Here is a 17,626-nt window from a genome sequence, read left to right as displayed (position 1 = left end):
CCAGGGTTTTTCGAACGGACGTTCGAACCTTCGTTTTGAATTATGCAAAAAATGTGCTCCTAAATAATTTTTCTGATTCAGTACGTGTCGAGTCTTGACTTTAGGCACATAGCGCACATTTACGCATAACGTAGCGCATATTCCTGCGGGAGGCTTCAATATCATTTGGATGGTAATCCATTTTGTGAATACATTTGTTGAAACATCTTTTTTGGCCGACGGCTCCTGCTATCTTTTTTTTTTTTATCCACTTTTTCTCCCACTTTTCTATATTTTCTCCCATCCCAGTTTCGTATCATCCAATTCAACCCTCCCCTGTCACGAACGCTGTTTCTTGCCTCCCACAAGCCGGCTGCAATGTGGACTAAGTCATACATAGCACAAGTCCCCTCCGGTACTTGAGGTAACAGCAGTCGCATCTTTTCACCTGCGCAGCTCGATCTCTCAGTGACGAGGAGTAACGCGTGGGAGGCTCACACTGCCCCCGACACTTCCTGATTATACTGCGCAGGCGCACCAACCGATCTGTAGGAGTCGCTGTCCACAACGCCCGATCCCCACCCTTCAGTTTCCCACCCCCTAATACGGCCAATGTGTATTAGTATGAACGACCAGCTAAACTGAAAGCAATGTGGAGCGCTGTGCTCGAACAGGCAAGCCCAGCGTCTCCGTCATTCGTGGCGAGCGCCTTGCCCACTACGCCACGTAGCCGCCCTGGCTCCTGCTATCTTAACGTTAGCAAGCTAAAGGGCTGCGCTCTGCATAGCTTAATTAACGTGCATAACATACCTGTGTAACGTTAAGTAACTTGTGTTCCGCTGGGCAAGTTCTGCATACACTTGGTTTAATCCAAACATCCATTCGGAAACGTTGTATTATGAAATAAGACTGGTGAGTGCGAGTTTTTACATGATTGATTCATTTCCTCATAGTATGACGGTGACCCCTCCTCATCTCGACTAGACTGTTGTTGGCCTGTGTTCGTGCGTGACTTTAGAATTATTGTAAACACAACATAGTACTGTGATATTCTGATATATATCACATGAAATTGAAAAATAATAATAAAAAAAAGAAAAGGCGGAGGTTCAAACCCATTAATTAAGATTCGAACCCCAACATAACATGTCCTCATAACAGAACAATAGGATTCAGGTTGAAAATCTTTCACAGAGGCACACCAACATTATGGAAAATGCTTAGTCTTACAGTCTTCTCCAAAGTCAGACAAGAAGATGGATACCAATTTCTTCTCTGCGCTCGTTAGAAATCTATATGCCTGCAAGCTAGCCTAGACCACTAGTCTAGTTTAAAACTCTGGGAGAGGTGTTTTGGCCAACAGCTAGGCTAGCTGTTCTGTAAGCAAGCCACACTTTGAGAATGCCTGACTTAGAGGTTTATGGAGTTGAGTTTCTGGGGACAAGCTATAGTGTCTTGGATATCCTGTGTGTAATCTTGCATGTGTGTGTGTCAGATCTGAAGAGGTTGCTGCCAGCCGTATTGAGCCCAGACCCTTCAGAACTCCAGAAGGCCATCGAGGTGCAGCTCCTGCGCAGCTCTGTGGGTGCCATGATGACCGCCAATCACCAGCAGGAGCAGAAGGCCACGCCCACCTCAGAGTAAGTAGCTTAGGGTGGATCAGAAGAAAAATATATATATATATATTTTAGGGCTGTCTTAAATACTTCGAAGCTTCGTTCGATGGGCATGGGATTCGAATATGAAAATAAAAATTGAATATATATAAAATAAAAAATAATAAAAAATGTTGCGTGTGCAAAATCAACTCTGCCTCTCTTTGTTAACACATCCAGCGGCAAAAATGCTGTCCAGCGTTATTGGCCGCCATGCGTTGACCGCCAGGATCGCTGTACAGCGTTTTTTAGATCAATATTAAATTTTTTCGCCATGGCATTCATAATTCATATACCCACCCCCGGTCCTGCAGCTGGACCTTAGATGTGACTGCAACGACGGCTCAATACCGCCGCCTGGTGGATGGTCGGGCGAGTTACACAAGCCAACAGGATGTGCCATCAGTGCATCGATGAAAATCTTTCGGCAGTCACATCTCGTTACAGGACTCCCGACAGACACTATGTACATAATGGATCGCTTTCTAAACTTAATAATCAATATAATTTCGGTGTTTATTGCGACATACAAACCGGAAATGGACCTAGGCGATCGGCGTCGTATAATTGGGATCTTTCACCGCTAGTCTCATTGGCCCACGGTAAGAGGAATATAACGTTATTTTCAACCCGATTGTCCATTTCCTTGTTTGCAAACCATCTGATCAATATATCCACCCAACCTACATAAAGCATTTACTGATGATCGGGGAATTATAAACGACCCCCCCCCCCCCCTTTCCTCCGCGCATGATGAGGCATAATGTATAGCGTGTATGGTGTAGCTATCGAAAATCGGGGAAACGGCAATCTATAATCTATATAATGCGTTTGGGCCTATAACTAGCGTTTTTGGAATTACAGCAGAAAAGATTAAAAACATACTTATATTCTAGAAGGTATTAACACAACAATGTATGAATGAAAAAGTATAACATTCCCACATCCTGAACGATAGATAATCAATGTTGAATGGGCCATAGTAATGTCAATATAGCAATACAATTTAAAAAGTTATAGCCCTGCAAAGAGGTAAATATCTCCATAGGCTTACAGCGCTGGCAGAGAGGGGCATTAGATGGGCATAACCCCCGGCGGGCAATGTGTTAACTACCGTACAACAAGCAATGCTGTTTGTTATTTAAGATGAGGTCAGACTCTGCACTGACAGATTTGTGTTCATTGTACTGCTTTTATAAAGCCTCAAATGACGGCTTACAATATTTCATGTAAGCAAAGTGTTTTGTTTGTCTTAAGATTTAAAAAGGTTTAAACTTTACAGCACTGACAAGAACAAAGTAAGTCTCACAACACAAAAAAAAATTTAAAAATATTTATAAATTATTATATATTTTTTTATCTCGAAGCTTCGAATTAAAATCGAATCTCGGCCCCGAAGCTTTGAATTCCAAAAAACTATTCGAAGGTCAGCCCTAATATATTTCAATGGAACTGTTAACCTCTTAACTCTTTCTCTGCCAACAACGAGTATACTTTTAGTCGATATTTCCATTCATTGTCCATCCAGGGAGCCTGGTGTTATCATAGGGAATGAGTCTGAGTTCACAAAAGTCCAATACCGCCGCCTGGTAGGATGCGGCCAGTATTGCACATCCTTTGAAACTCTGTGTATTGGGCTGTGCGTCGATTATATTTGTCCGGGCGGACTTTTCTAGTAACCTGAACCGAGGGCTTCACCCGATCGCATTGAATCGTTTTCGGGACCCCCGATTCATTATGCTGTGGTGGGTTATGTCGTGGGCCAAATGGATATACGATCTACCAGATGGCAATCGCATAATTGGAATATTCTTTGGAATCCCACCGGCCACAGGTAAGAGCAATTTAATGTAAATTTCAGCTTGATTGTGCCTTGTTTTCATAGCTATCGCCCTGATCAGCGTATGTTGTTGTACTAACGTATGCCGTTATTGACAAACAATTAATCAGAAACGACCCCCCCCCCCCCCTTTCATGTATTCATGATGCAACATAATACAGATCATATGCATTTGAATTTTTTATTGTAGCGTGTGTAGGGACGAAATGCCAATGGATTTAGTATAATACACGTTGCGGGCTATTACTAGCCTCCCAGGAATTACCCTAAACCGCTCTAAAACCATACTTATATTCACCATGGTATAAAACGGATTGAATGTATGATGGAAAAATTATTTCTTTTTTACATCTTGAACAATAGATACTCGATGTCAAAGTCCAGCCATAGTATTGCATCCATAGCTATAATATAGAATATAGTTATAGCCCTACAAACAAGGTGATGGACTCCATTGGTTTAATGCGTGGCAGTGCATAGCCATATCCCGGAAACAGCATGGCAGCCAATGAGTTAAGCCCGGAGCCCTATTTTCCTCAAATCCGCCTAAAATACATACCTAAGTAAATGGAATATTGCTCCGCTTCTACAAGCTATTTGCATATTCTTGGTATCTAGGGACATCTATGGGCCTCAGTGAATGTAATGGGCATTTTAAAGAAAAATCCAGATAGATTGATCGCATGCTATACTCAAGTGATCGTGTATTACTCGAAAAGGTGGAAAACACTTTTTTTTAAATACAGTTTTTTAATTTTAAATTGTTTTACTTAATTTTGTTCATTCACGTACCGGTATATGTTTAAGGAAACCAACAAACAGTTATAATCTTACACATACATGTGAAACAAATACCGGTATGTAAAAAATAAATAAAAATTGTTTTCTTTTCATAAAAATTATTAATAATTTAAGATCGATTTTTCTCATAGCTACGAGTTACTCACACCCATCCCTAGAATGTATCCCCAGTGTCAGAAATATTGTGTCTATTACTAGGCTTGCTTAAATTGTGATGAAACAAAGGAGAATATGAATTATGATTTTTCTTTGCATCTTTGACGGTGAATAACACCATACAAAAAATGACCAGACATGGAAAAACTGAGCTTGTTCAGTACCTTCTTGAGATCACGTGTACAAAAAAATCTAAGGAAATTAATAAAGGGAAGATGATTAAACGGAAGGTTTTGTAGATGCAGTACTGAATTCTGCTATCCGGACCCATGTAATTTGAAATATTATAGAATATGAGGCCTATAAATTACCTTATTATAGAAAGGTATTATTAAATTACCTTTATTATAGAAAGAATATCACTTGTTTTTCATATGTGTACATAATGTAAATATCTGTAGATGACAGCAGACATCTACTCGGACACTCAGGCTTTATATTAACACGGAGAGGGCCTTTAAAGCTGAGAGAATTGAAGGAAATCATGGTTTATAACCTATATCTTAAATGAGAAGGATAGCTGCCATGTATGTGTGTCTTCAGTCAGACGGTGGACGCCACACAGGGCCTTTATCAGCTGAGCTCCCAACCCTCAAAGATGAGACATTGTCCAGGGTCATCCACAGAGGCGCCTCATATCAACATTCTGGAACCACACAGACTCTCCAGAGAGGGGGGTAGGGCAGAACAGTGGCTGGCATTGCATCACTTAGTAACGAGAGAAAGGGTGTGGCTACGGGGCTGGCCACCGTTGCTAGGGGAAAGACGTTATAGCTATAAGTTCTTCCGGTTTGAGGCAGACTAGGAGACGAGGCAGACGCGTAGACAGGTGGACAGAGAGACTGCAGTAGCTGGAGGGTGGGGGATGTGAGGCCCCTCCACCCTCCGGAGCCACGAGATAGCTAGCTTCGGCTAACAGGGAAGGCTTTTGGCTAACTACTGGGCCGCAACAATCATCGAGCTGATAGCAGTAGATATCGGTAGAATTAATGAATTTAATAAACTTTTCAAAGACTTTCAGAACTGTTTCCATCTTGAGGATATGTTTATGGAATAAACATAACGTTTCAAGGAAAGGTACCACGTTTCCAGTGTCTATTCTTCTGCTTACGGAGGTACTGATGGGGTGAGCCAGCGTGCGACAGCCAATATGATAAGTAAGAGTATAAACAACACAACGCAGAAACTTCACGGAACCACAGGTGACGAGTTGATTACAGGCTGACCACACCCAGAATCCAACAACATCTATGGATCGGGCCAAATCTACTCGTTTCAATAGTTCAATTTGGATTTATTATCACCAGGCGTGCATGAAGAACCGAGAATGCTTTTTATTCTTGCGACAGGTCCGCCATTTTTAAACTGATTTCAACATGGATGGTTGCTAAATGTTCACAGAATGTAGACACACTAACTGCGCTCCAATCTATGCCCATAACATTCGGTTTTGTGGTATATAATCCAGAGAAATAAAAAATTATAATCAGGAAGTCATTTGCTTGCAGAAAGCCGTTTTAATCATTGAAAGCCCTGTCTTTCCGTCATCATAATGACTACAGCAAAATGGCCGCTCTGATTTATTTCCAGTCGAAATTCGCTAGCTATTTAATACAATCCCTAAACTGATATTTCATTAATAACAGTTTAACCTATTGGTAAACAAACTTATTGCTAAAAATATACACTGACTGCTGTTGTGACATGGTGTCATGTACGAAGGTCTAATAATAACTGGAGGGCGGCACATGAGCAAAAGCAGCCTCTCAGTAAATACGTTCAAATCAAGTTCCCAGGTATAGGTAAAAGAAGACACAACACAAGACGTTTTCCAAATAGTAAATTATATATTTATGGTGGTAGGGATTTAAACCTCCACCATAAGGCACAAAGGGGAAAAGGTAGGGGAGAACAAACAATACATACATGTAAACAAACAAACACTTAGTAGTCAAAATACAACCACGTGCCCATCATAGGACACCACAGCTATGGGGTTTAATCCACACTCAATGCGATAAATGGCACCCAGCCACACAGTGTTGTTTCAGGCAACAGATAGGCGAGACGGCAGCCTCCTCACTCCACCCTGAAACGTGGCAGTGACTTCCAGCAATGAGGGCCCCGTGTGTGTGTCATCTTCCAGATTATATCCACTCATCCAACTAACTGCCCACAGGTGTAATCAAGCAGGTGCAATCAGCTCAATCAGGAGGATGAGTGGTCTCTGGGAAAAAGAGAGAAGAAACAGAATTAAAGATGACACATCACACAACCAAGAACAACATAACCCATACTCATGATACTAATCTGATGTTCACATGGTCTTCCAAAATACAGTAATAATGATAATGACCAACCCACGTACGTCACACATGGTCAGGGTCTTTACTCTTAGATACATTTGGAAAAAAAATGCAACATTATGTCATACAGTCTAGAGCAGGGGTCTCAAACTCGCGGCCCGCGGGATGATATTTTGCGGCCCCCTACTTGACATCAAAGTTTAGTGTTAATGCGGACCGCGCGCAACTTGTTGCCGAGTCGTTGCGCGAGTTGGACGTTTTATTTATTTTATCACTTGTAGGCTACCATAGCGCAGGCTCATGACAGCAACGTTACGTTAGTGACTTGGTTGAAACGTGATTCCGGAGTGATACCAAGTAAAGTGGAAGGCAAATGCATCCTCGCTAAATCTCCTCTGCAAGCAGTGCTCTGCATGTCCGGCTGCACTGCCACTGTCTGTCTGTGTCTGTGTACTCTGCTCTGGTCCAATCAGATTCAGCGTCCCGTCAGAGTTCCTCCCCCCCCACCCACAGTCTGCGAATCAGAGGCAGAGTAGGGGAGTAGGGCGGGTCTTCACGGAATGCGTGTCGTCTCTTTCAGTCCGAGTCAGAGCAGAGAGTTGACGGCGCATCTACAGTAGCCTTGCTCCCAGTTTTATCTCCGTGAGATAAATGTAGCTAGTTTCGCCAGCAGGCAGCCAGCAGAAAAATATGGGATCTTCAAAGATGGCCAGTAAAAGAAAAGTCGACTGCAATTCAAAGGTGAATGGACTGAAAAATATGCGTTCATCCTGAGTCCAGCACCAAACCAATGTGACTAATATGCCAAGAAACGGTAGCGCTCAGGGCTCTACGCTAACCTTTTTCTGAAAAAATGTAGGAGCACACAAAGAAATTTAGGAGCACCCAAAAATATTTAGGAGCACAGTGAAAATATTTCAAGTAATTCTTTTTTCAAAAATAAATGTATATTTGTACTGTGCGTGCATGTGTGTAAATTAGCTCTTGCTACAACCCTGCATGTTTACATTTTGTATTTTGTACTTGATGTTCATTAACATGTGCTGTCCCTATCAAATAAACTATCAAATAAACTATCAAATCAAACTACTGCTACAAAAGTAACAGTCACTTAACTTTAGCTTTTGCCCCTTTTATGCATACAATGCCTATGTTTTGGCTGTGTTGCTCTTCTAGTAAAATAATCCTTTCAGGGTTGCCTATTGAAATACTGTACACCTCCAGTACAGAAACATTGTTTATGAGTTTGCGTGTCAGGTAGACCATTGATTGACAGTCGAGTCTGCCAATTACGTCACACCGCTTGCACTCCGGCCGTCCGGCGCTGCAGCTGGACCCACTCCGGCACTGCAGCTGGACCCTATTGCCCACCTCTGCTGTTGATGTTGTTATCATGTCCGTTACAGACTTACAGTCAACACAACGACATACGCTACTGCATCAACGTTATGATTAACAAAGCCAGGCATTCGTTTTGTTGCATTAACGTTATATTACTATTGCTATCGCTAAATCTAGGTGTTCTAAAATATATTGCTATTGGTAAGACTATAATAAGTTAGTGTACCGGAAAACTGCCCTGATCGCAATGGCAGACTTTCAGGAAGTAAACGAGCCGAGAGCTTCCGATTGGTCATTTGCTTTATTTCCCATGAAACCAGTCACGTCGCTCTACTGTGATTGGACCGTTGGCTTGAGTGCAATGTGGGACTTGTAGTTTTTTAACGATTCTCAGCGGAGAAATAAAATGACTGGGGCTGTAATCTGCACTCGCACGCCGTGCGAGTAATTGATTTTTCAGGTTCGCACACACATGTTTTTAGGGGCATATGCGAGCAATATGGTCGCACTGTAGAGCCCTGGCTCTTGTGAAGAGTGGCAATATGAAATGCCACTACGAAACAAAACAGTTATTTTGATGCAACCTTCCCTCACAATTCAGTGCTAAGAACCACACAAATAAATGGAATGAAATCATATCAAGCTGCAAGCAGAATTATTGTTAAATCTATGTCACAACGAGAAAAAGCAACCATGGGTGGCATGGGTGTTTGCTAAACACAAGAAGCCATTCTCTCTCTCTGATGCATACATAATAAAATAATGTATGACTGAAGTGATGGAGACCATGTTTGAAGGCAAACAAAAGCAAATCCCCCTCAGATCGCACAGCAACCAGAATAACTGAAATACTGGCTGGTGATTTGATTAAACAGCTTTGTGATAGAATTAAAAAAAAATGCACAGTGCATTTCCATAGCTGCATGTGGATGAGTCCACTGACACTACTGATAAGCCTATGTTCTGAAGAACCGTTCATGTTCTGAAATGTTATTGCTAAATATTGAGAAGATTGGATCAGTTGTACTTTTTTTTGGAATACTTGAAACCCTTTTTTTGTGGAATATTTGATGCAGCCCAGCCTCACCCAGACTCTACCTCCAGCGGCCCCCAGGTAAATTGAGTTTGAGACCCCTGGTCTAGAGAGAATGATTTATGACGTGATGTCATTTGCGGTCCGCCGATGGACCGCATGGGTGGAAGAGGTTATGGCACTTTCAGCGCCATAAGCTGTCCCCAGCTAGAAGGCCAGCTTAAAATGGTCATTTCCGCTGTGTTTCACGATGTCTGCAGAGCTGTGTGTGTGTTCTGTATTATAGCTGTGGAGACAATGGTGTGGCTCATTTGACAGACACTACATGGGAAAAAATAAATAAAAATCTACACACTAGTTTGTAGTTTATTACATGCTAAACATCGCGCATTTCCAAGAGAATCCAGTGTTTTTCCATAGATCGCGAGATAAAACGCGTTATGTGCAATAAGCCTGAATCGTTCTGGTTGATTCCCTGAAACCCCAAATACTCCCAAATCAAAGGTATATAACATGTACATATGTACCTTCACAAAATCATCAAGGGGGAGGGGGGGTTGATTTAACTCAAAACTGTGATCGCCGAGCATGTTTTACGTCCGGTAAAACACAAAACTGTGATCGTTAGAAAAACACGTTTCAGGTTCGGTAAAATAGACATAGAATAGACCTTACCTTAGCCAGAAGGTATATGTCTATATACACGTTTCGATGGTAAATACGCTTGGACAACAGAATTTCAAGGCAATCAATGTGAATCTCTGTTCAAGCAGGAGGAGGAGCCCTTACCAAAAAAGGAAAACGTGTATCCACGCCAATGCAATTCCAGTTCAGACACACAATACTGCCACCTGGTGATATTCGATCAGTATTGCAATTCTAATGGATACAAATGAGCCAGGGGCGACTAGAATGATCCGGATGATGATTTAGAACGGGGATCAGAGGAAAAATATCAAAGGATTTAAAAACGAGTTTACTCATTATTGGCGCTCAATGCTTGTCGGCCAATAACGAGTATACTTGTGATTGGCGCTGAATGTGTTAACACATTGGACGCCAACAACGTGATAATTCGTTATTGCCTGCCATGCGTTGAACGCCAACAACGTGATAATCGAGGAAATCCCTCCGGCAGTAATATCTTGTTACGTGGGTCCAGACAAACACTCGAGTGCATCGGATCGCTTTCGAAATGCAATAATCTATATGATTTCGGCGTTTATTGCGTCATACAAACGGGAAATGAATCTAGCAGATCGACGTCAAATAATTGGAATATTTTTCCTCCAGTCTCATCGGCGAACGGTAAGAGGAATATAATGTTATTTTCAGCCCGATTGTTTATTCATTTCATGGCAATCCATCTGATCAAGATATCAACCCATACTAAATAAAGCCGTTACTGACGATCAAGGAATTATAAATGACCCCCCCCCCCCTTTCCTTCACGCATGATGAAGCATAATGTATACCGATCATATACATTTGAATTTTTTAATATAACGTGTATAGGAAAGAAACGCCAATCGATAATCTATCTTCAGGGCCTATAACTCGCGTTTTTGGAATTACAATAGAAAACCTTAAAAACATACTTATATGCTCGACGGTATTAACACAACAATGTATGAATGAAAAAATATAACGTTCCCACATCCGGAACGATAGATACCCGATGTTGAATGGGCCATAGTAATGTCGATATAGCTATAATATTTAAAAAGTTATAGCCCTGCAAATAAGGTAAACATCTCCATAGGCTTACAGCGGTGGCAGACTGGACCCAATGATGGGTACAATGCACGTGCACGGCGCCCAATGTGTTAATAAATAAATGAAAAATGTACTTATGTCGATGAAAATGTCCAATAGGCCTAACTAAATAACACATACTCTCATAAAACACTGAAAACAATTATTATTATTTTGCAACAAGATAGCCTACATAATTAGCCTGTCTCAGACTGACTCGCATGCATGGTCCCAACTCCAGTCTCGGGAACCCCCCCGCATTGACTTTCCACCAGTCAGGATTTTTGTCCAGTGATGGGGAATGGCTTCTTTTAACTGTTACGCGACATGGTCTGCCATATGCCGACCCGGCAAACTTCTAGTTAGCAACACAGCAGTGGTGACTCACCAGTCCTCGTGATGTAGTGGCAAGTGACGGTAACATAGCTTTCGGTCGTCAGGGCAGTCCAGCTGTCTGTCGTCAATGCAACCTTGCGAGCACCTGTAACTAACTAGCTAGCTGCGTGAGCAACTCCGAACTTTGCAGCGGTGTAGCTCTCCCCGATGCGCAAGGTGGTTCTGCCTCAGGATGGGATATGGTACACTGGCTCAAGGAGGCGTAGCATTTGCAGAAATCCTTCGCCGTCAACCACATCGGCCATGCCGCTTTCAATAAATCCACAGACTGGCTTGGGTTCTTTTTTCCAAATCAATGCTTCTCTTAGCCTGCTTAACTTTGCAAGTTGCCGTTGCTTGTGTTTTTTTTCCCTCGCTTATTTTCTAGACACAGGTAGTTGCCTCCTCGTCATAGTTACATTGCGCCCTCTATCTGTTCATTGAAACATGCTTTGAAAATACACCATTCCAATGACGGCTACAATGTAATAAGAGACGAACAACATTGTAACATATCATTGTTTGATCGAGTTGTCATGTGTTCGAGTAAATCCTTAACTCATTGACTGCCACGCTGTTTTCCTATCTTTACTCAATGGTGCCAGCGTTATTGACCATTTTCACGATGTTTGCGGACCCATCGTATATTCTATATTATAGCTATGGGGACAATAGTATGGCTCATTTGACAGGCACTATATATACTCCAAGAGGGACAAAACATTTTATTTCTACATACCTTCGTTTGTGCGCTATACCACGCAAAAAATCGCCCTGTTTCACAATAATCCAGGCTGGTTTTCTAGATTGTGAGTTTTGTGCGCATATGCGCAAATCTCGCCTGAAACCTATATTATTGCCAGGTCAAAGGTAAACACGACCATGTTTCTTTACAAAGCCGTGGGGGGGGGGGGGGGGGGGGGGTTGCGTTTTCCGACATTGCGATCATTACAAAAGCATGTTTTATGATGGGGTTCGGTCAAATAGATGTTACCTTTGTCAGCAGGTACTCTACTCTCGCTCCAAGTGTCTTCAGGATCAATACATATAACGTTAGGTGGCCCTCATCCGTTGTCTTCTTCTTTGATAGTCTGCTCGGGTCAGACTATACCACGGAGCCGAATAGGTTTCCTCATCGGCCGGATTGACTAGTATTTTTATGATTTACCAGAAGTGCTGAGTCCAATATAGTCTGGTGGAAATGCACCATATCATCCGTTTTGTCTTCTTCTTCATCATCTCCAATAGTTCGCTCGCCATTGCATTGCAGGTTACTATTGTGTGCTCGGGCCAGACTATACCACAGAGCCGAATCATTTTCGCCATCAGTGACTGGTCCATTCAGGACCCGGCCAAACCGGACGTGGTCACTTGTCCGAATGGCTTGTCAACTCACACTCGTCGGATGTTTCGTCTTGTAACTCGAGACTGGAGGTTTGATCTGCAAAAATGCAACCCGGAGCCGGCAGACGAGTGCAAAGTAACCCCTGACTATTTTCTTGGACATCGCTTACTCTTTTAGATTTCTAAATGTTAGCTTACCTTGTTTTTTGTATTAGAAAGTTAGGGTGATAATAAATCATAGACTTGTATAAAAGAAACATACCCAAAATGATCTCCTGGTCATGCTAACAATGACATAGCTCTTTAGGAAACATGTTTTCTCTCTGCATGTGTGCACTTCCTTGTTTACATCGGTCCAACACACACATATTTCTTAAATCAGAGGCTACCTCTTCATTAGCGTGACCAGGAGATGGATTTAAGCTAGGTTTATGACTATACCGGTATGTGATAACTCTCCCTCCCCCTGTAGCACACTTGTTCGGTACCTGAAGCAGACGGGTCGTATATCCCTGGGCCCGCTGCGTCTCTCCACCCTCACACTGTCTGACTCCCTGCCCACCCTCCCCACCCTGCAACTGCACTGTGCGTCCGCCCTGGAGAACACACTCACCGGACAGGAGGTACACACACACTTTTTACTGTCTAGTCTGTATGAACCGGTACTGATACTGGTATTGGACATTGGGTGGATGCCAGGGTAAATTCGGCTATTGGGACGGGATCATTTCTGGAGATGTAGGAAATCAAAGTGACCTGTTTCTAATGGCTTACTACTTCTGTATACTTACTACGTCATCTATGTCTAAGTCTTATATTGTTCAGTAAAAGTAATGGATTGGATTAGCATTCAGAACAGACAAAGACTTTGATTCAGCAATGGAAGAAAGTGGTATCGGTGCATTGCCTCTGCTTGAAGCTTTCTCCTGTCGCACAAGGACACTTTAAAGGAACACACCAACATTATGGGAAATACGCTTACCATTTTCTCCACAGTCAGACAAGAAGATGGATACCTATTTTCTCTCTGTGCATTCAGTAGATAGCTGTCCGGCTGCATGGTAGCCTAGCTTAGCACAAATTAATGGAAGCTAATACAAACCACTAGCTACTACTACCGGTAGCTTAAAACTACATAAAAAACATTTAATAAAAAAGTGGTCCGTATCCGTTTACAGTCATTTGTGCTAGGCTAGCTTGCAGCCGGATAGCTTGAAATTGCACAGAGATGAAATTGGTATCTATCTTCTTGTCTGAATTTGGAGAAGACTGCAAACGCATTTTACCTACTGTTGGCGTGTTCCTCTTAAAAAGGATCATTCCATCTATTCTCAACCAACCTAGTTTTTCCAATCATCTGGCATCATATCGACTGATAATGTTGGCATTTTCCTTTTTAACTTTAAAAATGTCTACACACACTAAGGCTGCTGGATTATGGTAAAAATCATAATTGTCTGCACGGATGATTGTCAATATTGAGATCCCTATTATTTAACACTTATTGACTCGTTTTCAATATATATAAACATTGGGTTTCTTTTAACTTTAAATATAATTCAACTGAAAAACATGACTTGGCTTAAAAACATGACCTGGCTAAAAGTAGATTACTTAATTCGTTTTCATAATCGTTGTAAGAAATCGTATTTGAAAATTTTATTGTATTAATTGCCCATCCCTAACACACACACACACGTGTACTCACTGTACACAGGAGTAACCCTCTGCTGTGTTTGTGTGTAGGACTGTGTGATCCCTCTGTACAGCGAGGCTCTGAGTAGCTGCAAACAGCAGGACGTCCAGCCGTGGCTCCACGCCCTCAGATACACCATCTTTCAGAGACAGCTGCTGCTCAAACTCAAAGGTAACTGTGTTTGCGTCTGAGGTTATTTGTATGCAAAGGAGAATAAGAGTGAGAGTGCCTCTTTGTGAATTTGTCATATATTCAGCGTGTGACAGACTCTGGGGTGTATCGAGTTGTCACCAGATTGGAATTAATAAAATGCACAAGGTAGAAGCAAGTTTAACTGCCATTAATTATTGCTGTTTAGTGGGAAGGAAGAGGTTAGTGTAAGCGTCAGCCAGTCCGTAATCCATGAGAATCGTTGCTGATCGATAGCGGGGGTCTGTACACCGGGATCGGTTCTCATACGGGCAGGGCCTGATCCGGGAGAAGAGACGTCGGGCAAGCAGGGGTCGATATCAAAGCAGGTTCTCAGACGGCCAAAGGGTTTGGCACACAGCGGAGATCTCCTTCCAAAAACAGTCATACACAGCATTTGGTTACGCACACAGCAATCTCCTCCTCTTCTCTATATCTCTCCTCTTCCACTTGCTTTCTCTCCTTCCTCCTCTCAGGTTTCACCATAGTTACTCCAATGCTTCCTTCTCTCTGTCTCCATTTTCGAGTATGCTTAATTGTGCTTTGATTGAGCTCACCTGTCCCGTGCGAGTCTGGCACAGGTGTGCTGCATCGGGGCTGATGCGCTCTGCCGGGAGTCTCCTCGTACTTCTAATATGGCCATATGCCCCAGTACCTTGGCCGAGACATAGCGGCCTTCCAGTACCACGCCAGCCGGTCTGCCACAAGCATTTTTTTTTTTTTTTTTTTTTTAACTTAAAATTTTATTAACATTTATAGACAAACAACACTTACACAAAAATGGAACCCATAATACAACATTGTTAAACAGACATAAATAATAAAGTACAAAAAATATAATACAATTGTAATACCCAAAAAAAATAAAATCAGAAAATGCTAACTAAGTCAAAAGTGTGTGACATGGGTTCAGAGACCCTCCTTGAACCTCTTTCCTCCTTTACCCTTCGTCCTCTTGTGATGCATTTGGTTCTTCCTCTGTGATGTCGTTTTCGTTCCCCTTGTAATCCTCCCACTTTCCCCATCTTTCTCCAAATGTCTCTTCCTGTAACCTCAGCATGTGTGTTATCCTCTCCATATCCTGTATCTCCTCCACTATTCCTACCCATTGTGCTATTGTCGGTGGGTCTTCTTTGTACCACAGTCTTGTTATTGCTTTTCTGGCCGCTATCAACATTATCTTTATTAAATATTTGTCCCCCCCTTGTATTCCCTCGTGTGTCAGGTCTCCTAAGTAAAGCACCAGTCCTGTTTGTGGTAACCCGTATCCTAATATTCTGATCATTGCCTCCCCTATCTCCTCCCAATACCCCTTCAGCTTCTGACATCCCCAGAATATGTGTGTGATTTGCCCCCTCCTTCCCACACATCCTCCAGCATGCTCTTTGTGTTGGTGCATATTTTCCCTTCAGCTCTGGGGTTATAAAGAATCTGATTATGTTTTTCCATCCAAACTCTTTCCATATCCTCGATCCTGTTGTTGAATGTTGCACCTCGCATATGTTCCCCCATTCCTTCCCTGTTATTCCTATCTCTAGTTCTCTCTCCCATTTCTCCCTTATATAATCGGTCGTGTGTCCCTTGCTGGTCATTATAGCCCGGTACAGTGCTGATATTACCCTTCCTTTCCCTCCTTCGTATGCCCTTACTATCATCCTAATTATTCCATTCTGTTCTTCTTCCTTGTCCCCTCTTATTTCTTTATTATAGTAATCTCTAATCTGTAGATATCTGAAGTGGTCTCTGTTTTCTAGTCCAAAGTTCTCCTTTAATTTTTGTAGTGTTTGCATTTCCCCCTTCTCTATCATTTTGCATATCGCTGTTGCCCCCCCCCTCTCCCACCTCCTGAATCCATGGTCCAGCCTCCCTGGTTTGAATCTCTTAAATCAAATTTATTTATAGGGCCCGACAACACACGTTAATGTCCCCATGGGCCGTACAGATCTTCTTTAAACAAGTCAAGAAGAAAACATAACAATAAGTCAAGAACAGAACAAGAACACCATAAGGTCCAAACATTTTTAGATGAATGCAAATAAATGAAAGAATGCAAGCACTCCCAGACATACCCCACGCGAAGGTAAGGAAAAACTCACTAAAACCTAACAATAGGGAAAAAAGCTCCACAGGCAGTGTGGAGGAGAGAAACCTTAGAAGGGCCATTCAAGGGGGGATCTCCCTTCTTAGATGTTGGTGATAGTAGTGTTGCAGACGGACAGTTGGTAAGCATGCACTCATGTGTGTAGTGGAACACAGATGAGTGCATGCAATAGCAACTGTACATTTTGAAAAATTAAAGATAGAGCTAATAGCGATAGCAACTGAACATTTTGAAAGATTAAAGATGGAGCTGATAGCGAATCTATTTGAGGCACAGGGGCGGCGCAAAGAGGGTCACGTCCTCCCCGTCTTAGTCGAGGGACATTTAACACTCCGGTCGTTGCTCAGGGACAGCCGGAGACAGGGAGATAGGGGGCGGCGCAGAGAGGGTCGCGAACTCCCCGACATCATCGCGGGACATCCGGCACTCCGGTCACCACTACGAGACCTCCGGAGATAGGGGGGCACGCAGAGGGGGTCGCAACCTCCCGGCCTTCGTCACGGGACGTCCAACACTCCGGTCAACACTCCAGGACAGCAAGTCATAGGGAGACAGGGAGACGGGACAGGCGTTAGACAGCTCAATAATCTTGTCATGTGCTATCCATCTCAGAACCCCTGACTGCTTCTCTAATTTGTGTGTTTTTACTACTCTGTTTCATATGGTCAAGGTGCATTTGGTGATAGGATCTAACAGTCCCTCTTTTTCTTTGAACAGTTCCCTATCTCCCACCAGAGCTTGTACCTTGTATCCCTCCCCTTCTTTTTCAATGTCTTTCCATCTTGCCTCATATTTGTCGTTACACCAGCACGTCACTGCTCTCAGTTGCGCTGCATAATAATAATCTTGTAGGCTGGGTACTGCCATCCCTCCCTCTTCCTTTGGTAGTTGTAGTGTTTTATATCTGACCCGTGGTCTTCTCCCCGCCCATATGAACCTCGGTATCAGTCTGTCCCACTCCCTGAATTGATTCTGTGGTATTTGTATCGGTAGTGATTGGAACAGGTACAGTAACCTTGCTAGTATGTTCATTTTAATGACCTCTATTCTTGAAT

At 42.7% G+C, this 17,626-nt stretch overlaps 1 protein-coding gene across 2 annotated transcripts in view; it reads left to right on the top strand.

The window, feature by feature from the left end:
• smg1 (SMG1 nonsense mediated mRNA decay associated PI3K related kinase) overlaps positions 1 to 17,626 on the top strand; it is a 474,356-nt gene that overhangs the window by 212,120 nt on the left and 244,610 nt on the right. For both annotated transcript variants that reach the window (XM_084329910.1, XM_084329909.1), the window contains exons 26-28: positions 1,475 to 1,619; positions 13,058 to 13,208; positions 14,332 to 14,452. In XM_084329910.1, the coding sequence (XP_084186036.1) occupies positions 1,475 to 1,619; positions 13,058 to 13,208; positions 14,332 to 14,452 (417 nt within the window). The remainder of the gene's footprint in view (positions 1 to 1,474; positions 1,620 to 13,057; positions 13,209 to 14,331; positions 14,453 to 17,626) is intronic.

This window comes from Notolepis coatsorum (genome assembly GCF_963971535.1).
Source record: "Notolepis coatsorum genome assembly, chromosome: 14".
NCBI lineage: Eukaryota > Metazoa > Chordata > Actinopteri > Aulopiformes > Paralepididae > Notolepis > Notolepis coatsorum.
Note: the sequence above shows the minus strand (reverse complement) of the source record. Positions and strands in the feature narration are given on the sequence as shown.